Source organism: Myxocyprinus asiaticus, chromosome 6 (assembly GCF_019703515.2).
Source record: "Myxocyprinus asiaticus isolate MX2 ecotype Aquarium Trade chromosome 6, UBuf_Myxa_2, whole genome shotgun sequence".
Lineage (NCBI taxonomy): Eukaryota > Metazoa > Chordata > Actinopteri > Cypriniformes > Catostomidae > Myxocyprinus > Myxocyprinus asiaticus.
Genome location: NC_059349.1, coordinates 26,029,778 through 26,055,128, shown reverse-complemented (window position 1 = coordinate 26,055,128; position 25,351 = coordinate 26,029,778). Strand labels below are relative to the sequence as shown.

At 40.0% G+C, this 25,351-nt stretch overlaps 1 protein-coding gene across 3 annotated transcripts in view; it reads right to left on the bottom strand.

The window, feature by feature from the left end:
- Positions 1-25,351, bottom strand: part of LOC127442836 (potassium voltage-gated channel subfamily H member 6-like) — a 93,807-nt gene that overhangs the window by 44,335 nt on the left and 24,121 nt on the right. For all 3 annotated transcript variants that reach the window (XM_051701052.1, XM_051701053.1, XM_051701055.1), the window contains exon 5: positions 23,125-23,336. In XM_051701052.1, coding sequence (XP_051557012.1) covers positions 23,125-23,336 — 212 coding nt within the window. The remainder of the gene's footprint in view (positions 1-23,124; positions 23,337-25,351) is intronic.

Sequence of the window (25,351 nt, the reverse complement as noted above, 5' to 3'; positions counted from 1 at the left end):
TTTGAAATGAAAGCCATGCCAGGGCAAGCTGTGAATAACTGTTTCCAGCTAAGCATGCCATTTCTATATGTTCAATACTATCCTGCAACCAACATTATTGGTTGGATTGGGGTGATTAAATGTAAAAATGTAACAATCAATTATTGATGTAACACCCCATATTGACTGACAGCTATTCTGAATATTGGTTCAATTAGGAATGGGCTCTTCGCGTAATTTTGTAGTCAAATACTCTAACACATAACAAAACTTGAAATTTAGAATTTAAGTTCAACCTTCAACTCTTGAACATATTTTTCTTATGAAAAAATGAATATTATGCATAAACAGATTCATAAATGACAAAAAAAACAAAAAAACAAAAAAAAACAACATTGGCACTCACACATAGAAACATTCCAAGTCTTCTGAAGCGATATGATCATTTTAAATAATGACAACATTTTCTTTTTGGGTGAAATACTGAGTGAAACAGCAAGCGAGAGAAGCAGTTTCATTGTTGCCCTCGGCAGGCATAGGAACAAAGGAAAATCAAATTGCAATATTCTAGTAGTTTTTTACAAGTCGAATATTTAAAGGTGAACGAATACTCGATTAATTAATTACTCATGCAAATCCCTAGGTTCAATTGGCATAACTGTCGATTCTCAATTTTGGTTATGGCCCTGGTTCCAATGTCACACCTTCACAATCCTAACCTATGCACAGTTGTATTCTTACTCTCAAATTCCAGGATTAAAATATATTATTAAGCACTTATTGCCAAAGAACAAGAAAATAATACACAAATACACCCTTGAAATGCAACACAAAAAAGCATCGTTTGCCAAGCACTTATTTTTTATATGTGCTGGTTGGTGTTTTCTTTGAAAAAAAATTATTCATGGATCATGTACAGTATGCAATCTAAATGACCCCTGGCAATATAATTACTTGCCCATGATTGACCTCTTGAATGTTGTATATTTCATATGCATCAACAAAGATTGCAATCAGTCTAACAAAAGCGCAGCCACTTCCTACATTGCCAAAATAATTTCTTAATCAGTATTTTTGTCTTGTTTTCCAATAAGAATATCAAAACAGCCTTAAAAAACAAGATACCTAAATTGAGTAAAATTACCTAAGATATTGAAATCTTGTGTTTATTGGTAATTTTTTTCTTTAATCATAAGTCTAAAAACATTTATTGAGGTTTATGCCTAAAAACAAGAAAAATACAATATAATTCCACAAATTATTATACGTCTTATTATCTTACAAATTTTGCTTCTCAAATAAATTTGTCTTGTAAGGATGTTTAGATAGTCTTTCTGGGAAACAAGACATAATTACTGATTAAGAAAATGTTTTGTTTTTTTGGCAGTGTCTGAGAGACGTAGATTAGCGATTAATGGCACTGCATATAAGAGAAAATGTAAAAAAATAGCTATTTATTAGGTTTACAAGTATAACAATATGTAGATGTCAAACAAATAAGGCCCAGATACAGATCAAAACATTAAATAATAGACTGTATGTCTCTGCTTTCTAAGTGACGATGACTATATGATGTCATTATAAATTAAGTCTAAAAATTTCATAATTAGATTAACATCATGCCAATGTTCCTGCTACTAAAACAAACAATACACCCTTTCTCCCAATATTGTTGGACATTACAAAAATATAACATACATAATCACAATTTGTTTGAATTCAAATTTGTTTGACTAGACAAAACAGACCTTTTGTGGAGATGCTTTGTCTTGCAAATACTATTCAGAAAAATGTTGATGCCTGAAGTCACATAAATGAATACAACTCTAAACCTCCCACAAACAGTTCTTTCTACATTCTTCTGTAGAATTGGTCTTCAATCCTGTCTTTTTTCAAAGTACAGTAAGTTGACGTCTTTCATTGTCACAATCCACATGAATTTTCCATCTACTCTGATATATTTTGAAGGGGCAATTTGTAATGATTTCAGAATACATAATTTGAATTCAGACCAAATTAAATTTTGCAAACTAAATTAAAAGTGCCAGTGCTTTAATGTCAAGCTTTCAAAAAAGTATCTTAATTTTTTAAAACACATGCATGTCTAATCGACTTAATAATGCCAGAGGCAGGAGGCAGGGAAACACCCTGAACAGGTGGTCAGTTCATCACAAATCTGACACATAAAAACAGACAACACATTCACACTCTCACTCACACTTACAGCCAATTTAGAGTTTCCAAAACCACAGACCTGCATGTTATTTGACTGTGAGGGAAACCGGAATCCCAAGCCAACACAAGGAGAACATGCAAACTCCACACATAACGTGCTATATTTTGTTAAATTCAATGCACAAAAAAAAAAAAAAAAAAAAAGAAAATTGTTGGGAGATGTACATAATTTACATGATACACAACATGGCTAAAGGCACTGAGTAGAACCATTGTTCTAAACCTGCTCGGTTTCCCATTAGACACATAAATTCTAACTGACCTTGCTCGAGATACTTTTAGCTTAAGGCACATTTCATGATGACTAATGACAAACCTTGCACATCCATGAGTTTTTATCATGGAATAGGTTATCATTCAGATTCTGGTGAAACAATCTCCTCTTCTCTAAAGGGACAGAAGAACAACCACTCTTACAAAATTCAACCATTATTTCCTACAAAAAACTTGATGAACACTTCATTGTGAAGTATCTGCAATTAAGTTTGTATGAGCTACTTCATTTACATAACTTTCTGATCTATGACATTTGACTTAATTTCTTTATGATTGTGTATTACGATTGTAATTATGACATTGCTGAAATCCTCTAATGTAGTTTTGCAAACTAATGGAGTTTCTGGATCCTGTCCAGTGAGACAGCACACTTAACTCTTCTACCACAAGAGGATGGTAACATTAAAGCAACCAAAGAGCAAAACATTTAAAGTGACCCAATTATTCGAGAATTCACTGTAAATTAAATGTGCAGATGAAACAATGGCACATCATTATGCCTGCCAGAATGTAAAGCTCTTAGAGTATGTCTGAAATCGTTTCATTGCATATCCCCTAACTGGTCAAATTAAGTGCAATTAGATCTTGAAACTAAAATGAGCCAAAGTTAATGGATTCCTGATAAAAATGAGCTACTCTTGAATAGTGAACCATAAGTAGTCCCAAATTTTTGGCGGTAATATCATCACAATGGCAGAGTGACATGTTCATGAGTTATTATTGTGTTCACATTCAGCTCCAGGATTTATTGTAGATTTATATAAAAAGCCTGAGGCTTCAATTACAACTTATGGAGGACACCAATGGATACAGATTACGTCAGATCACAACTGCTTTATGATCAATTATTGTTTTCTTTTCACAGAGAGTAGATGCCACTGCTGCTTTTTCAGTCAGGTGTTTACGTTTCCAACTTGAAGCCTTCATATAATGTCAAGAACAACAGACATGAAATCTCAAGATGGACTCAAGATGGTGCCGAGTATGGCTGCTGCGTTGCGAGCTCCGACACAACATGGTAGTGTTTTGTTTGATTTGTTTACAGTTCTTACGTTTTTTGTCTTGGATGTTGTCTGCCTTATTGTCTACGACAGACAATCACTTTTGGACATTGGTTCAGCAATTACACACCGTAAACCGGACTTCAAATTCCTCAATGCCGACCCGCTGTTTACAAACACGCAAGCGGAGCCCTTTGTTTGTGCTGCACGGCCGCGGAAACGCAGGAGGAAAGGGGGAAACAGAGCCAGCGTTCTCATCAGAGTAAGACGCAGCGCAAATCAACCCCCGCTACCCAGTATTCTACTGGCAAATGTTCAGTCTCTGGATAACAAGCTCTGCGAGCTGAAAGCGTGGATCTCTTTCCAATGAGAGACGAGGGACTGCTGCATTATCTGCCTTACGGAAACTTGGATGTCTGTGGAGATTCCAGACTCAGCCATTGAACCCGCGGGGTTCTCCGTGCACCGAGCGGAGAGAGCGAAAGACCTCTCAGGTAAAAGCAGAGGTGGTGGTGTATGTTTTATGATCAACAAATCCTGGTGTGATCAGAGGAACGTACATTCTATCAAGTCTTTCTGCTCTCCTGATCTGGAATTTCTCATGCTTCTGTGTCGACCATTCTGGCTACCGAGGGAATTCACAGCGGTCATTATCACTGCTGTGTACATCCCGCCACAAGCCGACACAGACCGGGCACTCAAGGAACTGTATGGGATTATAAGCAAGCAGGAAACCGCGCACCCTGAGGCCGCATTCATTGTGACCAGGGTCTTTAATAAAGCCAGTTTCCAATCAGTCGCACCAAAATACCACCAGCACATTAGTTTCAACACATGAGGGAACCGAGTTTTGGACCATTGCTACTCTCCCTTCCGGGATGGCTACAAATCCCTCCCCCACCCACCATTTGGCAAATCGGACCACTCTTCCATTCTGCTTCTGCCCGCTTACAGGCAGAAACTGAAACAGGAAGCACCCACTTTCAGAACGAGCCAGTGCTGGTCTGACCAATCAGACTCTACGCTACAGGACTGTTATGATCACACAGACTGGGAGATGTTCCGGTCCACCTCTGGTGACGACATCGAGCTTTACGCTGATAGCGTAATGTGTTTCATCAGAAAGTGCGTAGAGGACGTCGTTCCGACCAGAACAACAAGGATCTATCCGAACCAGAAGCCATGGATTAATAGCGATGTGCACATGGCACTTAATGTGCGGACACGGAGGAGCATAAACAAGCCAGTTATGCCCTCCGAAAAACTATCAGAACAGCAAAACGCCAGTACAGGAACAAGATTGAAGGACAGTTTAACACCACCAACTCTAGAAGCATGTGGCAGGGAATTAACATCATCGTGGACTTTAAAGGGAATAAAAACTCTGCCATGAACACCGCTGCCTCTCTCCCGGATGAGCTAAATACTTTTTATGCTTGTTTTGAGGGAAATAACACCACCCTCGCGGAGAGAGCTCTCGCGGCCGAAGCTACAGAGGTTAGTTCACTCTTCCTGTCAAGCAGACGCCAGGTGGTTAGAATAGGCAGCAATATCTCCTCATCACTGACCCTCAACACTGGAGCCCCACAGGGCTGTGTTCTCAGCCCACTCTTGTATTCCTTGTACACACATGACTGTGTGGCAACACATAGCTCCAATGCCATCATTAAGTTTGCTGATGACACGACGGTGGTAGGTCTGATCACTGACAATGATGAAACAGCCTACAGAGAGGAGGTGCACACTCCAACACACTGGTGTCAGGAGCACAACCTCTCCCTCAATGTCAGTAAGACAAAGGAGCTTGTGGTGGACTTCAGAAGAAAAGACAGAGAACACAGTCCCATCACCATCAATGGAGCACCAGTGGAGAGAGTCAGCAGCTTCAAGTTCCTGGGTGTCGATATCACTGAGGAACTCACATGGTCCATCCACACTGAAGTCGTTGTGAAAAAGGCTCATCAGCGCCTCTTCTTCCTGAGACGGCTGAGGAAGTTTGGAATGAACCGCCACATCCTCACACGGTTCTACACCTGCAATGTAGAGAGCATCCTGACTGGCTGCATCTCCGCCTGGTTCGGCAATAGCACAGCCCACAACCGCAAAGCACTGCAAAGGGTGGTGCAAACTGCCAGACACATCATCGGAGGTGAGCTTCCCTCCCTCCAGGACATATATACCAGGCGGTGTGTGAAAAAAGCTCAGAGGATCATCAGAGACTCCAGCCACCCGAGCCATGGGCTGTTCTCACTGCTACCATCAGGCAGGTGGTATCGCAGCATCAGGACCCGCACCAGCTGACTCCATGATAGCTTCTTCCCCCAAGCAATCAGATTTTTGAACTCTTGATCTCCCACAATCAAAATACATCAGCACCGCACTTTATTACTCTTACTCTTATATCTCACACTGGACTGTCATAAATTATATTATTATTATATTAAATTCTCTCTTAACAACTTACTATCAACCGACAGCCTGAATGTCAATACAGTACAATACAACCTACTGTACATTCTATATATACTATATATACTTTTTTTATTGAATAATGTGTATCTATATAGTGCGTATTGTATACTGTACAGTGTATGTTATTATTTGTATATTGTGTTGTGTGTAATTATGTGTATATTAGACTTTAAATTGTGTTGTGTTAATTTGATTTTGTTGTATTTGGTATATGTCTCATCACTGTCACGACTGCTATGTTGCTCGGAACTGCACCCAAGAATTTCACACACCATTGCACTTGTGTATATGGCTGTGTGACAATAAAAGTAATTAGATTTTTTTTTTATTCAAAAACACTAAGATTGTCAAACAAATTATTAGTGTCGTTTGTTTCTCCTTACTTACTCCCAATTTCCTTATGGTCATACCCAAACCCAAACTGTATATGCTTTGAATGTTTCTACATTGGCAAGAAAAAGTATGTGAACCCTTTGGAATTAGCTGGTTTTCTGCAATAACTGGTCATAAAAGGTGATCTCATCTTCACCAAAGTCACAAGTATAGACAAACAACAATGTGCTTAAACTAACAACACACAAACAATTATAATCTTTCATGTCTTTATTGAACAAATCCCATTAAGCATTCACAGTGCTGTGTAAAAAGTAAGTGAACCCTTGGATTTAATAACTAGTCAATCCTCCTTTGGCAGCAATAACCTCAACCAAGCATTTCTGGTAGCTGCGGATTAGACCTGCACAACGTCCGGAAAGAATTTTGGACCATTTTTCCTTACAGAACTGTTTCAGCTCAGCCATATTCTGAGGATGTCTGGTGTGACAGGCTCTCTTGATGTGGGCCTCTCCAAAAGATGGATTTTCTTTTTTTGAAGCCACTCTGTAGTGGATTTACTTCAATGTTTAGTGTTATTGTCCTGCTGCATCACCAACTTCTATTGAGCTTCAGCTGGTGCACAGCCACCCTGACATTATCCTGTAGGATATCTTGATAAACTTGGGAATTAATTTTTCCCTTGAGGATGGCAACAGTCCAGGCCCTGAAGCAGCAAAGCAGACCCAAATCATGATGCTCTCAACACTGCACTTCATGATGTTTTCAAACGTAGTGCTGTGTGTTCTACCCAAACAGTTCAACCTTAATTTCATCAGTCTACAAAACATTTTCCCAGTAGTATTGTGGAGTGTCAAGGTGATCTTTGGCAAACAGGTGCTCAGCAATGTTTTTGTTGGAAACATCTTGGCTGGACGGCCACTTCTAGGGAGAGTAGCCACAGTACTAAATCGTCTCCATTTATAGACAATTTGTCTAACTGTGGACAGATGAATAACTAAGCTCTTCGAGATAACACTGTAACTCTTTCCAGATTTATGCAAAGCAACATTTCTTGATCATAGGTCTTCTGAGATCTCTTTTTTGGCATGGTCCACGTCAGCAGATGCTTCTTGTGATTAGCAAACTCAAAGTGTTTGAGTGCTTTTTATAAGTGAAAGTAGCTCTAACTTACACCTCCAATCTCGTTTCATTAATTGGATTCCAGGTTTGCAAACTCCTGACTCTAATTAGCTTTTGTTGACATCATTTGCCTAGGAGTTCACATACATTTTCCAACCTATATTGAATGTTTGAATGATGTACAATTCGATATGTACAATAACAATACAATAATGTGTGTGTAATTAGTTAACACGGATTGTGTTTGTTCATTATTGTAACTTAGATAAAGATCAAACCAGATAAAGACACATTTATACATACAGTAAATACAGGTAATTCCAAAGTGTTCACATATTTTTTCTTGCATTTTTACATCTTTGCACTATTCGTGTACAGTACTGATATCCAAAATTACATATCACAATAATATCTACAGTACATCTCTTTGGCTTAAGTAAATACACTTTAAAGTCTAGACAGAGAAGGACTGTAGATCATCCTTCATATTGTATATTGTCTCATTACCTCAAAATAGGCCAACTCCCTACACGATAATAGGACTCGCTCTCATTATAGATGAGATTTTTGTATATCTTATGCATCAATGTGAATATAGGGCACTATGTGGCCTGTGTCTTGAAGAGAAAGCCTCATTGCCAAAGGCCTTTTTCATGTAATTCCTTATAAGCAAATAAAGCAAACAAACTTTGATTGTCTTGTTTGTATAACATTCAAGTTCTGTATTAATCCAGAAAAAAATTATATAAAAAATATTGTAATTGAACTGAACTGCAGAAAAAACAAACAGCATGTCAACATTTTTTCTGCTCAGCTATATTCAGTCGGCCACATTGATGACCACATCTAACCTAAAATATGATCCAGGTATATGCCTAGTATACATATAAAATAGGTGGAAGGAAAGCCATAAAAATGCCTCATACATTTGACACACTACTTCACTGTTGCACTGATTCAGTCCATAGAATATAACACACAAGGTCAGTAATACATCTCTGACAGGAAATGCTTGCATAGATTCAACAGTAGAAGCTATTGTAACCCACATTGTAGGTGTATTTGTTTTGTATATTGTCCCTGGGGAGAAAAACTATGAACAAAAAGAAGAAAACTGAAATAACATTTCATGAGCAGCAAGGCAGAGGAGTATGTGGATACAGTGAAGGAGAGCAAAAGAAGAAAAGCCCTTGCTGAATATATCTCTAGTTAATACTGATCACACTGGGCTTCCCCTGAAAAAAACTCAAACTCACGGCGCATCCCACACAAGCTAATCAATGCAGTATGTAATCATCTGCCTTTTCCCACCTGGTTAGGTAACAGGGAATATGTCAAGAGCATGAGATAAAAATAAAAATGTTCTTTAAATACGCTGTTATTCTACAGTATAATGCATCTCTTTCCAGCTAGACCAGTGTTTTCCAACCCTTATTTGTATTACAGTATGTACCCCTACAACCCCTTTAATAAGACTCAAGTACCCCTCATCCACACCCGAAATTCATTCAAACCAGAAATGTGTTTCTCAACCCGTATTATGATATTGCATAGCATTATCATTAATATTATTAGTCACTTTTAAAAAACATAAACAAATTGATGGAATACAGAACCAAATATCACATATAATCTGTTATGAGTGTCATCTACACAAATGTATAAAACTTGCACACATTATACACATTATTTTGTTTTCTTTCCTTAAAAAGAAACTGAAAAACAAAACTTCTATGGCTGACCCAATCAAAAAATAATTCCGATGCACTGAAACATTCGCTCCCTAGAAATGCCTAGAATGTAATGTTAAAAACATTGAACATCGTTGCTCACTATGTTCCCTTACCGGAAACATTGTCATGTCTTCTGAAGTCTTTAATATGGAAGCCCTGAACTGCAAGGTGGAAAAAAAAAATAACAGTGAAAAAAAATACATTTGTCTCAGTTCCTTCCTGAGCCTAAGTCTTACATTTTTTTGTCTCTTCCTAAAAAAATATTTTCTCTTTTCAAATTTTTTTTTCAATAAATAATTCAGCTATATAGCAACAGAGAAAGCATTAAAAGCATAAGATTACATGTTTACTGATAGTGGCACCTGGTGGCCAAGGTTGGTACCGCATGCATTTTTTTGAAGAGAGAAAAAAAAAAATTTGAAGAGAGAAAAAAAATTTTTTAAGAGAGAAAAATATTTTTTTTTGAAGAGAGAGAAAAAAAAAATTTTGAAGAGAGAAAAAAAATTTGGAAGAGAGAAAAAAAGTTTTGGAAGAGAGAAAACAATTTAAGACTTAGGCTCAGGAAGGAACTGAGACACTATTTTTTTTTTTTTCACCATTATTTTTTTTTCCACCTTGTGGTTCAGGGCTTCTGTACTTTAAAGTAGTGCTGGGTATTGATACAGATTTCCAGATTCGATTCGATTCCAATTCACATGGTCCCGATTTGATTCTGATCTCGATTCGATATCGATTCATATGGGTTCATTTCTGCTTCAGTGTCCATTTTGCATATATATAAAATAAATTCTCTCTCATTTATTGAGGAAATTCCCTCTTAATTATATAGCAAACTTCTAGGCAAATTTTCTAGGTACAATTTGAAAATATTAACTTTACAAAGTAGATATTTTCATCAGTTTTTCATCAAATTTGTCATATTTTAGCTTTTGAAAAATTGTCAAATTCAGTCTATTCCATCAATTAATGTCTTGAAATTGCATATATTCTGTTGCATATATATTTTTTGTTACATTTGTATTGTTTGCTTGCATAATTTGTACTATTTACATTGTATTTACAATGATATGTAGAACACATGCTTAATCGGTACTGTCTCTTTAAGAGACATCAGCCAGTAAGCGCATATAACGAGAAAAGAGGTACGAAATTTCTTTAGTGCATCCATGTGTGATTAGAATCAAATGTTTCTTTTTTTGTTGTTTTTAATCAACAACTGACTGTAGAAAACAGAAAGAGTATTAAGAGAGACATTATTCAATGACAAATGGATCCGTGGATCTCATCTTTGTACCTCATCTGTGCTAATAACTTGTTCTCCACTTTATTACTCAATCACTGGTGAGTGAAATCGGAACATTTACTAGCCAGTGGCTAATCATAGACATTTTTAGTCACATAGCATGAGACTTCGTTGCACATGCGAGTGATTTACTAACATTATAGAAGATTGCGATGCATCGGAAAATCTATATTTTTACCCAGCCCTACTTTAAAGACATTAGAACAAGAGCACAGGTGTAAAACTATAAAGTCAGTCTTATTTTCTCTTTAATAGAGATGCTGTTTGTAATGTCTTTCATCCATAATGACCATGAAAGGGAAACAATCTTTTAAATATTACAGATGTTAAAAGGTTAAAAATACACTGCTTTAGGGGCCTGGGTAGCTCAGCGAGTATTGACACTGACTACCACCCCTGGAGTCACGAGTTCGAATCCAGGGTGTGCTGAGTGACTCCAGCCAGGTATCCTAAGCAACCAAATTGGCCTGGTTGCTAGGGAGGATAGAGTCACATGGGGTAACCTCCTTGTGGTCACGATTAGTGGTTCTCGCTCTCAATGGGGGTAAGTTGTGCGTGGATCGCGGAGGGTAGTATGGGCCTCCTCATGCTGGGAGTCTCCGTGGTGTCATGCACAATGAGCCATGTGATAAGATGCGCGGATTGACGATCTCAGAAGCGGAGGCAACTGAGACTTGTCCTCTGCCACCACGAGGACCTACTAAGTACTGGAAATTGGGCATTCCAAATTGGGGAGAAAAGGGGATAAAAAAAATACACTCCTTTATATTTAGGAGACCCTATTGTTCTTCTAAGGATAAATTTTGTAATTTTGCACACGCGTCAGCTTCATCGGCCATTAGGGCTTGGCAAAAGTTTATACATGGGCATGTAGAAGGGGCTCTGTAGCACTTTTAACAGACTTTGAAATATCCCTCTTATGTTTACCTGAATTGTTCACAAATGTTTAAGAAAAATGTCAAAACACTGCTGATGTAAAACTGTTAAGAGATTTTTGATGTCTTAAATAGTGTTGCCATGGCAACACATTAAATGTTATTATTCTTTTCTTCATATATTTGGGTGTTTTGAGGCACTTGGCATGCTTTCATGACATTCGGCACACACATCAGATTTGTTGGCCATTATGCCTGGGCAAAATTTAACACACGGGCATGGCCTGGGAGCTCTGTAGTGCCACCTTTTAACAAAAATGGTGGGGTCAGTTTCTTCTACGGTCACCAAACTTGCTACATATATTGCTCTCATCAAGCCGGACAACTTTCAATATTACAGTCATTAGCTCCACCTAACAGGAAGTCATCCATTTTGGATTGAATGTGTATTTTTTTTAAATTGCAGGCCCTGAACTTTTGAATGCTCCTCCTAGGGGATTCATGTTATTGTCACCAAATTTAGGCAATATTATGCCAAGACATTGAAGATGCTAATTTTTTGATATATTGAATGGTGTTGCCATGGCGAGGCAATAAATTAAGGGCAAAAATGTGAAACAGAAAGTTCCTTATATCTTCTGTGTGCATTGTATGATTCAGCTTTATGTTTGGTAATGGGGGCTGATCATATTTATGCTGCTATTATGGGTCACGGTCATAGTGCCACCAACTGGCAGCAGGAAGTAAGGCATTTTTAACAGACTTTGAAATAGCCCTCTTGTGTTTACATGAATTGCTTCAAAATTCTTTAGAATAATGCCAAGACACTGCTGGTGTAAAATTGTAAAGGGATATTTGATATCTTAAACAATGTTGCCATGGCAACACATTAATTGTTATTATACCTTTCTTCCTATATTTGGGTGTAAACTTAAACAGTTGTAACTCATGAATGCTAGGGAGTACAGACCTAAGCCTGGTCTCTTTTTAAAGAGACTTGGCAGTTTTTGAAGTGAAAACAATTTTTAAAGTGAAATAAAAAGATATAGAAGTTTAAGTTTATTGTAATGAAAATGTACTGCACAAAATTTTTATATAAATAAAAAATATTAAAGATATAAACTGAAATGTATAAATATTAGAAAATAAAAGCCACATGTCTAACCCAGATCTGATCCAAATTTTAGGTCGTTATATCAAGAAATGACCTTTTGGTGGCAGTTTTTATGCAGACGCAGTACCAGAAATGTCCAATAGAGGACAGCCAAGCTCCATTGATGAATGATTCCCAAAACACCACATCTTCACAGTTATCTGAGTAAACTTAGCAGGAATTGGCATAAAAACACAATATGAATTTGAGAACAATAATACAAAAAGGTCAGTTTTATGAAAGCTTTTTCTAAGGACAGGACAGGTCTTTTTTTTTTTTTTTTTCATAAAATGCCATAAAGGCATAAAGATATAAGATATAAAGTTTGGGATCTAAACAAAACTAATTTTAGAAATACCTCTCAAACCACATGTGAAGTGACAACATTTTATTGCACAATATTATATAAGACGTTTACACAATTATAAATATTATATTAACTTCTAAAATAACTGGTTACAATGTAAGTGCTGTTAGCAGTTGGAGCCAGCAACTATTTTCATTTTCAACAAACATATTTTTTCTGCCGTAAATTATACAAGGTAATTCCTCTGGAATGCTCAAAATGATCACGTGGTTGATGTCGCTTTTTAAACTGAGAAAGGCCAACCCATGTAACCATGGAAACCTCACACTACTGCCTAAACAGAATGAAGATTTATTGTATTAATATATTATTTAATAAGAATAACATTTAAGGCCCAATGCCCGGTTGCATAAACACCTTACGTTTTCCCTTAAGTATAACACTTAAAATGTGATTTCCCCTTACCCAAGGAAATGACATGAGGGTGTTGCATATAATCTCTTAGACACTTCTCTTAGTTAAGGGAAACCATTAAGGGATTTACTACAGTGAGCAAGGTTTTACCGTAATAAAATTCTACTCTTAGCATGGATACAAAATGTCCCTACCTACTTTCAGAAGATCGGAAACGTCCCGACCAACATTTGGGCAATTTTACCACAAAGAAAATACTTTAACTTTATATTATGTTTTTATTTTCATTTAAATGACTATTAAACTTTCTCACTATCATTATTAATATGTAAATTATTGTTCAACCTCTTTTGAAGCGGTGAATAAATGCAAGAGGGGAGCGTTGTCACATGACAACTGTTCCTTTTCTCAGCAATTTTCAGGCTGCACCAATCACAGTCGTTTGTGATTACTGTATAAAGATTTTTTTCAAACTAATTTCTGGAGGAAACATGGGCGGATTTCCATTTGTTTGATGTACAATCCCGGAAATTAATAAGATTCAAACACTTTTTTGAGTTCAAATCTTTCCCGTGTAAGTAAAAAAAAACATCCTGATTTTTGCATGTGGACCAATTAATGAAGGATTCTGCTTTTACAGCCAGTAAGAGCCCTCTTGAGAAAGACACCTTTGAATTTTAATGACTGTGTCAGTTAAGGGGTGGATGGTGGTGCAAGATATTAAGATATTTGTTTAACTGTGCAGAGAACTGATTGCCATCCTAAATTAAGAATATTAGTGGTGGTCAGTCCATTAGTCCATTTTCATCAGTGGACCCTCATGTTAGGCTCGTTTGAGATGCCAAACGCCTCTCCTTGAAAGTAAACGAGAGCAGGCTGGTGCAGTCTGGGGACGAGTGAAATAAGAGCTGTCAAGTCGGACAGTTCTCACTTCTCGTAGTGGATCAGCTGCTACGAGATCAAAGGCAGATATCACGTGATTCACATTCAAGTGCTTTGTTGTTAATAAAGTGGATGCAATTTAAATTCTGTTGCTTTTAAATGAAAATAAATATGATGAACAAAACACTCAATGTACCTGTTATTTAATTCCCCCCATAAGACGTCTTTCCATAAATGTTCTGTTTAATAAAGACCAATCACATATCCCATACAGAGATTGCACTGTCAAAATGTTGGGAATATTCACATATAATTTATACACATAAAAACATGATATTAGAGATACAAAATCAAACATTTTAAAAGAGAACAAAACATCACGGTTGTTTAAGCCAATGAGCATTAAGCTGTGTTGTCAGCAAGTAATTTCCCATCATGCTTGCAGTTTGCGCAACTTGGAAAAAACAACTGCACTGCCTGCCTGCTACAACTGCAGCCGCCTCGCTCTCACGGGAGTATTTTTGACATACGTGGTCATGATATCACAGCAAGTTGGGCAGATGCACAGAACTTGCTCATCTCAAACAAGCCTAATGAAATGCATGCTGTTTTTTCTTCAATCATTGGATTGGATCATAAGCAGAGAACATGAAACATAAGTAGCCTACTGTCGCTCACATGTTGCATGTTTTAAAATGCACAACTTTTTAAATATGTTTTCCACTGTAATGTTCTAATTTCAAAATAGACTGCAGAAGATGAAAGGTGAGTATTTAAGCTTTAATTTGATACCAAGTACGTGAACATTGATGATGTTGTTGATATAATGTCTGTCACTCACTTGACGTTGTGTCGATGTAGTGACACTTGGGGTTCGATCTTGAGAGCCCCAATCACCTTTGCTTAAAATAGAAAAGGCCAATGAGAATTGGCGAGTGGAATTTGCATGCCACTCTCCGCCCAGGACATATGAGTATAAAAGGAGATGGCGTGCACCACTCATTCAGATTTTTTCTTTGGAGCCAAATGCATGCTTGTGTTCATCCTCTCACCTTTCACTTATGCTGCTGGATTTTATGGCACATATCAGAGGTCACCCTTGCACGGTCGAGTGTTGTGCTTCCCCTGGGCGCTTCGGCGGCTGAGACTACGGGTGCTAAAAGAGTATATTCAAAAGAGTATATTTCCTTCTAAAAGAGCTCGCGCAAACGCTTGGCGTCTTTTTAAATATGTCCTTCTGCGTTTACGCTACTGGATTTGGCCGTTATCTCTCCCCTCCAGACAGCTATGAAATCTGTCTCGAGTGCTTGGGGTGCCAGCACGCCAAGGCAGCTTTTGTGGAAAGGTCATGTTCTCATTGCGAGAACATGCCCATGAGAACGTTGCGGTCGCGGCTCACTTCCTTCTTCATGAAGCAAGGAGCCACCGCGGCTGCTCCCCAACCTGGTCCGTCCTGGGCTGATGCTCAGCTGGCCGGGTCAGCAAGCACCGCGGGCAATCTGGATGTGGACATGGGAGCGTTTCCGCCGGCTCAGCCCCCGCGGACCTCCCATCCCCCAGCATGCTCGTTCTATCTGGAAGAGCTGTCAAGCGATGCAGGCGGCCCGCCTCAGGGTGGGTTTAATGTGTCGTTTGCGGCTCGCAATGAGGATGAGCTTTCGGTCGCAGCATCGGAGGGTGGGCTTCCGTTATTGGAAGCAGACGAATCTTCTGAGCTCCCGCCCATGGGCAGTAGAGCACAGGATGAGGCGGATGCTGAGATGGCAGCCATGCTTGCCCGGGCAGCTGCAAACATCGGGCTAAAGTGTAACCTTCCACCCTGCCCTGAGCATTCACGGCTGGATGATTGGTTTCTGGGCTCAGAGCACGACTCACAGCTGCGCCCCGCCCCGGTGCCTTTCTTCCCAGAAGTACACGAGGAGCTAACGAAGTCGTGGAAAGCAACTTTTTCTGCCCGCAGGCTCGTCCACTCTGACTACCCTTGACAGTGGAACGACTAAGGAATATGTCGAGCTTCCCCAGGTAGAGCGCACCGCAGTGGTGCATTTATGCCCACAGGGCGCAGCCACCTGGTACGACCGACCAAGTCTCCCTTCCAAGGCCTGTAAGTTCTCTTCCTCTTTAATGACGAAGGCTTACAAGGCTGCGGGTCAGGCCGCTTTTGCCCTGCACGCCATGGCCATCCTGCAGGTCCACCAGGCCAAGGCGCTGAAAGATTTTCACGAGGGTAGGACCGACCCGGGGCTGATGCAAGAACTACGTACTGCGACCGATCTCGCCTTATGTGCAACGAAGGTCATGGCGCACTCCCTGGGCCGGACAATGTCCACTTTTGTGGTCCAAGAGCGGCACCTGTGGCTCAACCTCGCAGAGATGCATGATGCTGAGAAAGTCCGCTTTCTCGATGCGCCCATCTCCCAAGGGGGGCTTTTTGGCAACACCGTTGAGGATTTCGCCCATCAGTTCTCGACGGTGAGGAAGCAGGCCAAGGCGATTAAGCAGATTCTACCATGGTGCGACTCGGCCGCCTTCAGGCCTACGAAGTCCCGTGCCCCATCTGCTTCTCACCAGAGCCATTCGCCTGCAGTGCCGGCCCCGGCTCCTGTATCATCGGAGCCTGTACGCCGGCCTCAGAGAAAGATCCTCCTGCGGGAAGTCGGCTCCACCTGCCCATCAGCCGGCCCCCAAGAACCCCAGATGGGCTTCGAGGCGATCCTGATATGGGCAGCCCAGGGATGAGGCAACTACTTCTGATCGGTCTGGCCCGGGTGACCTCTCCAGCCCCACCATCGCCCCTTGGGCCAGCACGTGGTGATTATTCCATCACCGAGTACCCTCAGCAGTTTCCTCATTCCCTGGGCCAGCACACTCACGACGGCCAGGCACTGGAAGTCTTTCCGGTCAATCAGGCGAACGCGAGTACCTCCCGTTCCCTCGTTCTCCGTCGAGAGACAGCCAGCGAACAGGTAAGTGTGCTAGTCTCTGGGGTCCATTGCCCACCCCAGTCACCGGCCACTGTTGCGGGCTTGCGGAGCAGCACGTCCCCCCTGGGTTGTCTTCCAGGTGGGGCTCCTGCTCTACCTTGCCTCGAACCACGTGCTCAGTCAGTGCTGACCTGAAAACCTTCAGGCAGAAGGTAGCATTGCCAGTGAAACAATTTCAGAGGCTCCTGGGGCTATGGCATCCTCGGCGGCAGTTCTCCCCCTCGGGTTGATGCATATGAGACCACTTCAGCACTGGCTACAGACTCGAGTCCCAAGGTGGGCATGGTGCCACGGCACCCGGTGTGTGACCATCACGCCACAGTGCTGTCAGACTTTCAGCCCTTGGTCGGACCTGGCATTTCTACGGGCAGGTGTTCCCCTAGAGCAGGTCTCAAGGCACGTCGTGGTCACGACAGATGCCACCTGCATCGCTCGACAGCTCTTCCGGATAGAACGAGCGTGCTGGGGGATGGGAGGTCCGCGGGGGCTGAGCCAGCGGAAATGCTCCCATGTCCACATCCAGATCGCCCGCGGTGCTTGCCGACCTGGCCGGCTGAGCATCAGCCCTGGACGAACTAGGTTGCTTCATGAAGAAGGAAGTGAGCCGCGACCGTAATGTTCTCATGGGCATTTTCTCGCAATGAGAACATGACCTTTCCACGAAAGCTGCCCCGGCGTGCTAGCACCCCAAGCACTCGAGACAGATTTCATGGCTGTCCGGAGGGGAGAGATAACGGCCACATCCAGTAGCGTAAACGCGGAAGGACATCTTTAAAAAGATGCCAAGCGTTTGCGCGAGCTCTTTTAGAAGGAAATATACTCTTTTGAATATACTCTTTTAGCACCTGTAGACTCAGCCGCCCAGGGGAAGCACAACACTCAACTGTGCAAGGGTGACCTCTGATATGCACCATAAAATCCAGCAGCGTAAGTGAAAGGTGAGAGGATGAACACAAGCATGCATTCGGCTCCGAAGAAAAAATCTGAATGAGTGGTGTACGCCATCTCCTTTTATACTCGTATGTCCTGGGCGGAGAGTGGCATGCAAATTCCACTCGCCAATTCTCAATGGCCTTTTCTATTTTAAGCAAAGGTGATTGGGGCTCTCAAGATTGAACCCCTAGTGTCACTACATCGACACAACGTCTCGTTCCCTCCATCAGGAAACAGAGGTTACATCAGTAACCAAGACGTTTTTTAGCCACATTCAAATGGCCCACCTGTTGGCCAGTGACAGTTAACAGGTTTAAAATGGGCATGTAAGACGGCCTCTGTAGCACCCCATATTCACCTATAGTCACCAAAATTGGTACATATATAGTTCTCATCAAGCCGGACAACTTTCATAATTATAGTCATTAGGTCTGCCCAACAGTAAAGGCCATTTTGGATTTTTTAATATTGCAGTCTCTGAACTTTTAAATACTTCTCCTAGGGGATTTATGAGACTGTCACCACATTTAGACAACATTAAGCCAAGACACTGAAGATGCTAAATTTTGTACAGATTTTTGATATATCGTACGGTGTTGCCATGGCGAAGCATTAAATTAATGTTGAGAAATGGGAAACAGGAAGTGTCCCATATCTTCTGTGTGCAATGTGTGATTTAGATCAAAACTGAGATGTATGTTTAGTCTTGGGGACTAATCACATGCATGTGACTATTCTGGGTCACGGTTATAGCACCACCACCTGGCAGCAGGAAGTGTGGCTCTTACAACAGACTTTAAAATAGTCCTCTTATATTTACCCAAATTGCTTCAAAATTGTTTAGAATAATGTCAAATGCCAAATGCATGTGTCCACCTTGCATTGTTTTCCAAAAGCCACAGGGTGGAAATGGACCCATGGTGCTTGGGCCAGTCATCGCTGCGTGCAGCTATATTTTTATTTCTTTTTAATGTAATTTATCTTTTATAATAACACTATACATTTGAATACCAACATCGAATGCACCGTGAGTTATGACCGAAATCAGCTCACCGAAATTCCAACCACTGCCCCCAGTGGTCGAAGCTGGAAGTGTTGTTGAGATTAAATGTCCAAAGGGTGGCGCCAGAAGTAAGTTGTACTTTTAATTGCAAATGACATAATACAGTCAACAGGAATTCATATTATGTTAACTCTACTGCCTAATCCAAACCCCAACCCTAAACATAACCATCAGTGGAGTAAAAATTTATTTTTGAAGCAAAATTGTAACCTCTGAATCACGCTCACCATTGTTTATGTGAATATGACTACTTCCTGGTTTCCAAGGGACCAGAACCCATGTTACAGAGATCAGTAGTGCCACAGCAAAGGTGAATACATTTTAATTGATGTGAAAATGTCTGATGGGAACAGCTTGTCAGTAATTCAGGAAATGGGGATGCTGCTTATCAGTAATCTGGAAGCAGCATGGCGATTTCCTGCATGATCATGTTGGGTAGAAACAGTTCCTTATGGTAACAACTGCAGATTACCACTTTTCGCAGTGTACTATATCATTAGTCATTTGACAAACAGGTTTGGCTCAACTATGCACAGATGCAGAGACATCAGAGTGAGGATATTTTATAATCCACATTTGGCTGGACAATCAAAACACTTTGAAGCTGTTTTCTCAGTTTCGATGTTGGTGTAGTTACTACATTTTGGCTTTGTCGCCCACCACTGCTCAATGAAGTGGCCATTCTGAGAGCCCTCCTGGAATTAGCTATTAGCTATTCTGTGTTTACAAGATCTATGAATGAATGTCTATTAACATCATTTAGCATTGGCCATATGGCTTAGTGTTGACCTGGTAATATGAAAGCATTCTCCAGAAGCAGAAGACTTTAATAACGTCAGCAGACTGTCAGTGGGTGGCAGGGGTGACACAGTGACGTGTGCATGCAAGAGTGTAAAAAGGGCTGCAGGGCAAGCACTCATGATTTTCGTCTATGATCAAATACAGCTCGATCGGCAACATAACATTTCCCTACTGCATAATTCATTAACGGTTGTTGTACAGACTCCAACAAAAGCACTGTGCAGAGAGGAAAATTTACTAATGATTCCAGTCCCATATCACAGCCCACACACACCCACAAAAACAGAAAAAGAAAAACAGTGTGTGATGAAAAAAGAGTTGGCTCATGTGTGTTGCAACTTGCTTGTGGTGTTTGTTCCAGTAGGTCAGACGAGAGTTCAGACCTCCTGTGACTGTGCCACTGTGATTAATGAGCTCATGACACTTTAAATGGGTTGGAATTCTGGAGAGAAGCTCCAGAGAGATGCCACTTCTGTGAGGGGTGAGACTGAGGTAGAGGAGGGAACGAGGTTTCCCTATCTTTCCCTAAAGCATTACATCCACCAGAATAATCCACCAATCTCTGTTAAGGAGAGTCAGAGGTTCCCCTGATACAGACATAAGCAATTCCCATCTAGCAGCTGTAAAAGTCACCTATACAAAACACAACTCACCTTCATCCAAGGAACAACAAGTCATATAAAAAGTTTTTTATGGGAATAATAAAATTTTTATGGGTCTGTATGGATGAGTGTGTTTGTGTGAGGGTTTGCCTACATTGTGGGGAACAAATGTCCCCACAACGATTGTAAAACCTGAAATCATCTACATTGTGGTGACCAGCCAATGGCTCCCAAGATGAAAATGGCTGAATAAATATACTAAATAATGTTATAATGAAAATGTAAAAATGCAGTGTGTGTGTGTTTGTGTGTGTGTGTGCATGTTTATACTACATTGTGGGGATCAAATGTCCCCACAAGGATAGTAAAACCTGAGATCACCTACCTTGTGGGGCCAAGCCAGCAGTCCCCACGAGGGAAATGGCTTATTAAACATACTAAACAATGTTTTTTTGAAAATGTAAAAATGCAAAAAGGTTTCTGTGAGGGTTAGGTTTAGGGGTAGGATTAGGGTTAGGGGATAGAAATTATGGTTAGGTCTGTATAAAATCCAAAAAATGCATGGAAGTCTATGGAGAGTCCCCACAATGATATAAAACAAGTGTGTGTGTGTGTGTGTGTGTGTGTGTGTGTGTGTGTGTGTGTGTGTGTGTGTGTGTGTGTGTGTGTGTGTGTGTGTGTGTGTGTGTGTGTGTGTGTGTGTGTGTGTGCAAAATTACTGGACCAGCACTTTGGAAATATGTAACGGTACATGAAATCTGGTACCTGTTATAATGAAATATATACTATGTTGTTCTCTGTGTCAAAGGCCACAGTTCAATAAAAAATTAAAGTTGTATTCTTAGCTGATATACTGTAGTTTAGTTTAAAGTGTAACTGATGGGCACCACAATCATTGTTAAAGAAATGTTCTGAGTTCAATACAAGTTAAGGGGATAGTTCAACCAAAATTTGCTCACCCTCATGCCATACCAGATGAGTATTACTTTCTTTCTTCTGCTGAACACCAATTAAGATTTTTAGAAGAATATTTCAGCTCTGTAGGTTCATACAATTCAAGGGAAATAAAGGCATCATAAAAGTGATACATACGACTCCAATGGTTGAAGCTGTCTTCAGAAGCAATATGATGTGCGGGTGAAAAACAGATTAATATTTAAGTCCTTTTTTTTTACATACATTTTCAATTTCAGTTTCACATTCTGAAAGTGAAAGTGGATATTTATAGTAATAAAGGATTTAAATATTGATCTGTTTCTCACCAAAAGTGATTGCATCACTTTAGAAGACATGCATTTAACCACTGGAGACGTATGGATTACTTGCCTTTTTGTGATTTTTGGAGCTTGAAAGGTCTGGCCTCCATTTACTTGCATTGTATGGACCTACAGAGCATAGATATTCTTCTAAAAATCTTTATTTATCAGCAGAAGAAAGAAAGTCATACACATCTGGGGTGGCATGAAAGTGAGTAAATGATGAGAGAATTTTCATTTTTGGGTTAACTATCCCTTTAAGCTCAGTCAATAGCATTTGTGGTATAATCTTGATTACTTGATTACTGGTAAACCGTATAATCTGTTAAACAATATACTGCCGGTAAATCTCAGATTTTATCACAGTAAAATAACCGAAATAACACATTATTTTTTACTTCTTGTGGCTATACTTTTGAAACTGTGTGCATTTTAATGTTTATGTACTGGCCCCATTTACTTCTGTTGTAAGTGCCTTACTGGAACCGGAATTAAAAAAAAAAAATATATATATATATACATATATATATATATATATATATATATATATATATATATATATATATATATATATATATAAATGAGGGATGAGACAAATTTTTTTTTTTTTTTGGTTATCAACATTATGCCACAAATGAAGTTGATTGAGCCTAACTTGTATTGAACCTGAAACATTCCTTTAAGATTATATTATTAGAGTGTACTGTACTTGTACACAATCTCTTTAAATATTTTAAACTGTACTTTTTGTTGGTTTTGAATAATATTTCAATAGGTGGATAGTTAAACCTCAAAATACTGAACTTTGAATAAAAACACTAATTATGTCAACAGGGTACTGGGGTCCAAACACAGACAAATGACTAAGCATCTCTGAGCACACAGCCACATGATCACTAATGGCTGCTCGGTTGTAGAGATATAGATCTTTCTGTCATGGGACATCCAGATAACTCAGCTGAAATTGGAAGGACACCTCGCGGCATGAGCCATGTGACCTTTGGCATGACCTCATTCCCTCTGCACTCTGCAGAAATGCCCTTCAAATGGGAATGCATGGTAAGTATTGTATCTTTTCAGCCAACCATGCACAGCTGTCACCCCAGGTATGAGGTATTCTTGTGGAACAGTTATTAAAGTCTGTGCAGGGTTTTGTGGATCTTTAAACACAAGTGAATTGCTTGTGCTTTAATAACAGTTTTATTTACATTGCTTTGGAGAATGCCATGAGACCACAGTTTAGAATTTCCTGTCTAAGTTTGCCTCTGCATGCTGATATTACATATTGTAATAGCTGTTGTTATTGCTATCAACTGGATAAAAACAGGCAAACCACTGCAACATCCATTCTATCATATACGGGCAATGTATATTCATAACAAATGAATGAAAAACCTTACCTGAGTGACCTTCTCTGTCACATTATGGGTCCGGTCAATCAGTTTGCAGGGGGCGATTATGTCAATCTCACTGGCCGGAACAGTGATTAAGGGATCTGGCTTTATGTCTATTAAGTTGTGTGTTATCTGTGAGGCTCGAACTGAGGTCCGGAGACGAAAAAGATCTGAGTCTGAAGTGGCATTCTGCAAGCTGGCTTTGCGGTGCATAGCGCCTGGAAGTACAAGAGAACAACGTTTCTAATTACTCTGAGCATCTACTTTGCATCCATTTATTTTAAATTATTATACATTTTGTCAAATAACCTAAAAATTTTCTTCTTGTGGTAACATATAAATATACTGGTTTTATTCAAGTCGAAAACAATATTCAATACGACAGTCAACTTGAATACATTAGTTTACGCCAACGAAAGTAATTCCTTTAAGGTCTGAAGGTGTTTTTAAAAATTTCCTGTTTCAGTGGCAGACCCAAAATTACAAGCATATAACTAAAAAAAAAAAAAATCTAAAAAAAACAGAGGGTCAAGTGTTTGGTGTCATTTTAAAGAAAACTTTTCAATTTTTTTAATTATATAGATTATGATAAATTCTGAGACTCTCAGCCTGAGACACTGCTGAAAAATAACAAACAAATTTTAGTCAAAAAAATTTCAAAAACATCTCCAAGAGTCCAAAAGCCTCTCCAAACAAATAAAACATAATAATTGTACATAACTGTAGGGCTGGACTGGCCGTTGGGAGCACCAGGCATTTGAGCCGGCCCGTCCTACAAACGATATTGGTGGTCACCCTGGGCTCCACAATGCCCACGCCGACCCCATTTCAGAGTGCATATTTAAAAAACTGTAAGGTAAAGCCAATACAACGGCTTTTATTTTGAAATTACTTACACATCGTTGCGCATATCCGTATCTGCGCATTAACTCTATACCTCTCGTGGACCTCATTATTTGACATACAAATGTCGAATGTCAATAATGGTGACAACCAAAGACAACATAGTAAGTATAAGACGAGCTCTGAATAATCACAAATTGACAAATATCTCAAGTTACAACAAATACAATAACAGCAGCATATATAATATCTGCAACCAGTAAAGCTATGAGAAGTACATAGTCATTTGCATATGTTATACATACCGCAGGGAGCTTGCTTGCTTAATAATGCTCACGCCTGATAAAAATGTAGAAAATAAGTGAAAAATATTATGTTGTGGCTATTTGAATCTCCGAGGCTTACTTTGTTTAAAGGATAGCAGTAACAGTGCTTGTCGGAAGGAACATGGACGCCATGCGAAGTTCGGACATGTGAACGCTAGCTCTGCGCACTTTGCTAGTTTTAATACTATTAATGTCATAAACCAGTGAGATTTGATACACTCTGTTCCATAACTGTTCTAGGAGGACAATATGTCAAATAATTAAAAATCCTCAGGCTCTGGAGACATTAAAAGACACTTATGTGCTCAAGCTGACACCCCCGAGCAGCAGGCCACGAGCCAGGGAGCCAGTTTGGTCGGGGAAGTGCGGGAAATTCGGCGAGAAATGTTGAACATGTCGGCAATGCTGACGAAGGTCATTGCTGACTTGGAGGATCTTGCTGTAATATGTCGATCGATGACTGCCATGGAGACGAAATTCACTGAGATGGTTACAAGAGTGGGGGATGTCGAGAAACGGATCGATTATCTGGAGTCATCGGAGAGGGAATTATCTGCTAATCCGCTAGCGTCTAAGGTGGATTTGGAGCGTGTCTGGGAGAAGTTGGAGGACTTGGAGATCCGTAGCCAGTGGAATAACATCCGTATTGTTGGAATTCCTTGAGGCTGAAGAAGGTCAGTATATGGTGAAATTCCTGGACGGGCTCTTTCCGAGTCTGCTCGACATAACAGGCCATAAGCTGGAAATTGAGCGAGCTCACAGGGTTCCGGCTCAGCGATCCGCTGAGGGAGACAGGCCCCGATCAATTATGGCCAAATTTCTGAGATCATCTGATAAAGATCTTGTGTTACGCAAGGCGAGGAGTAAAGGAAGGCTTTCTTGAAATAACCACAGCATTTTCTTCTTCCCAGACTTTGCGAATTCAACAAGAGAGCAACGTGATCGATAAGGAATGCAAGAAACTCTTACATTAAAGGAAGGTTGCTTTTGCACTGATGTTCCTGGCCAAATTGAGAATAGATTCTATGGATGGCCGTAAAATATTCACATGTCCCCAGCAAGCG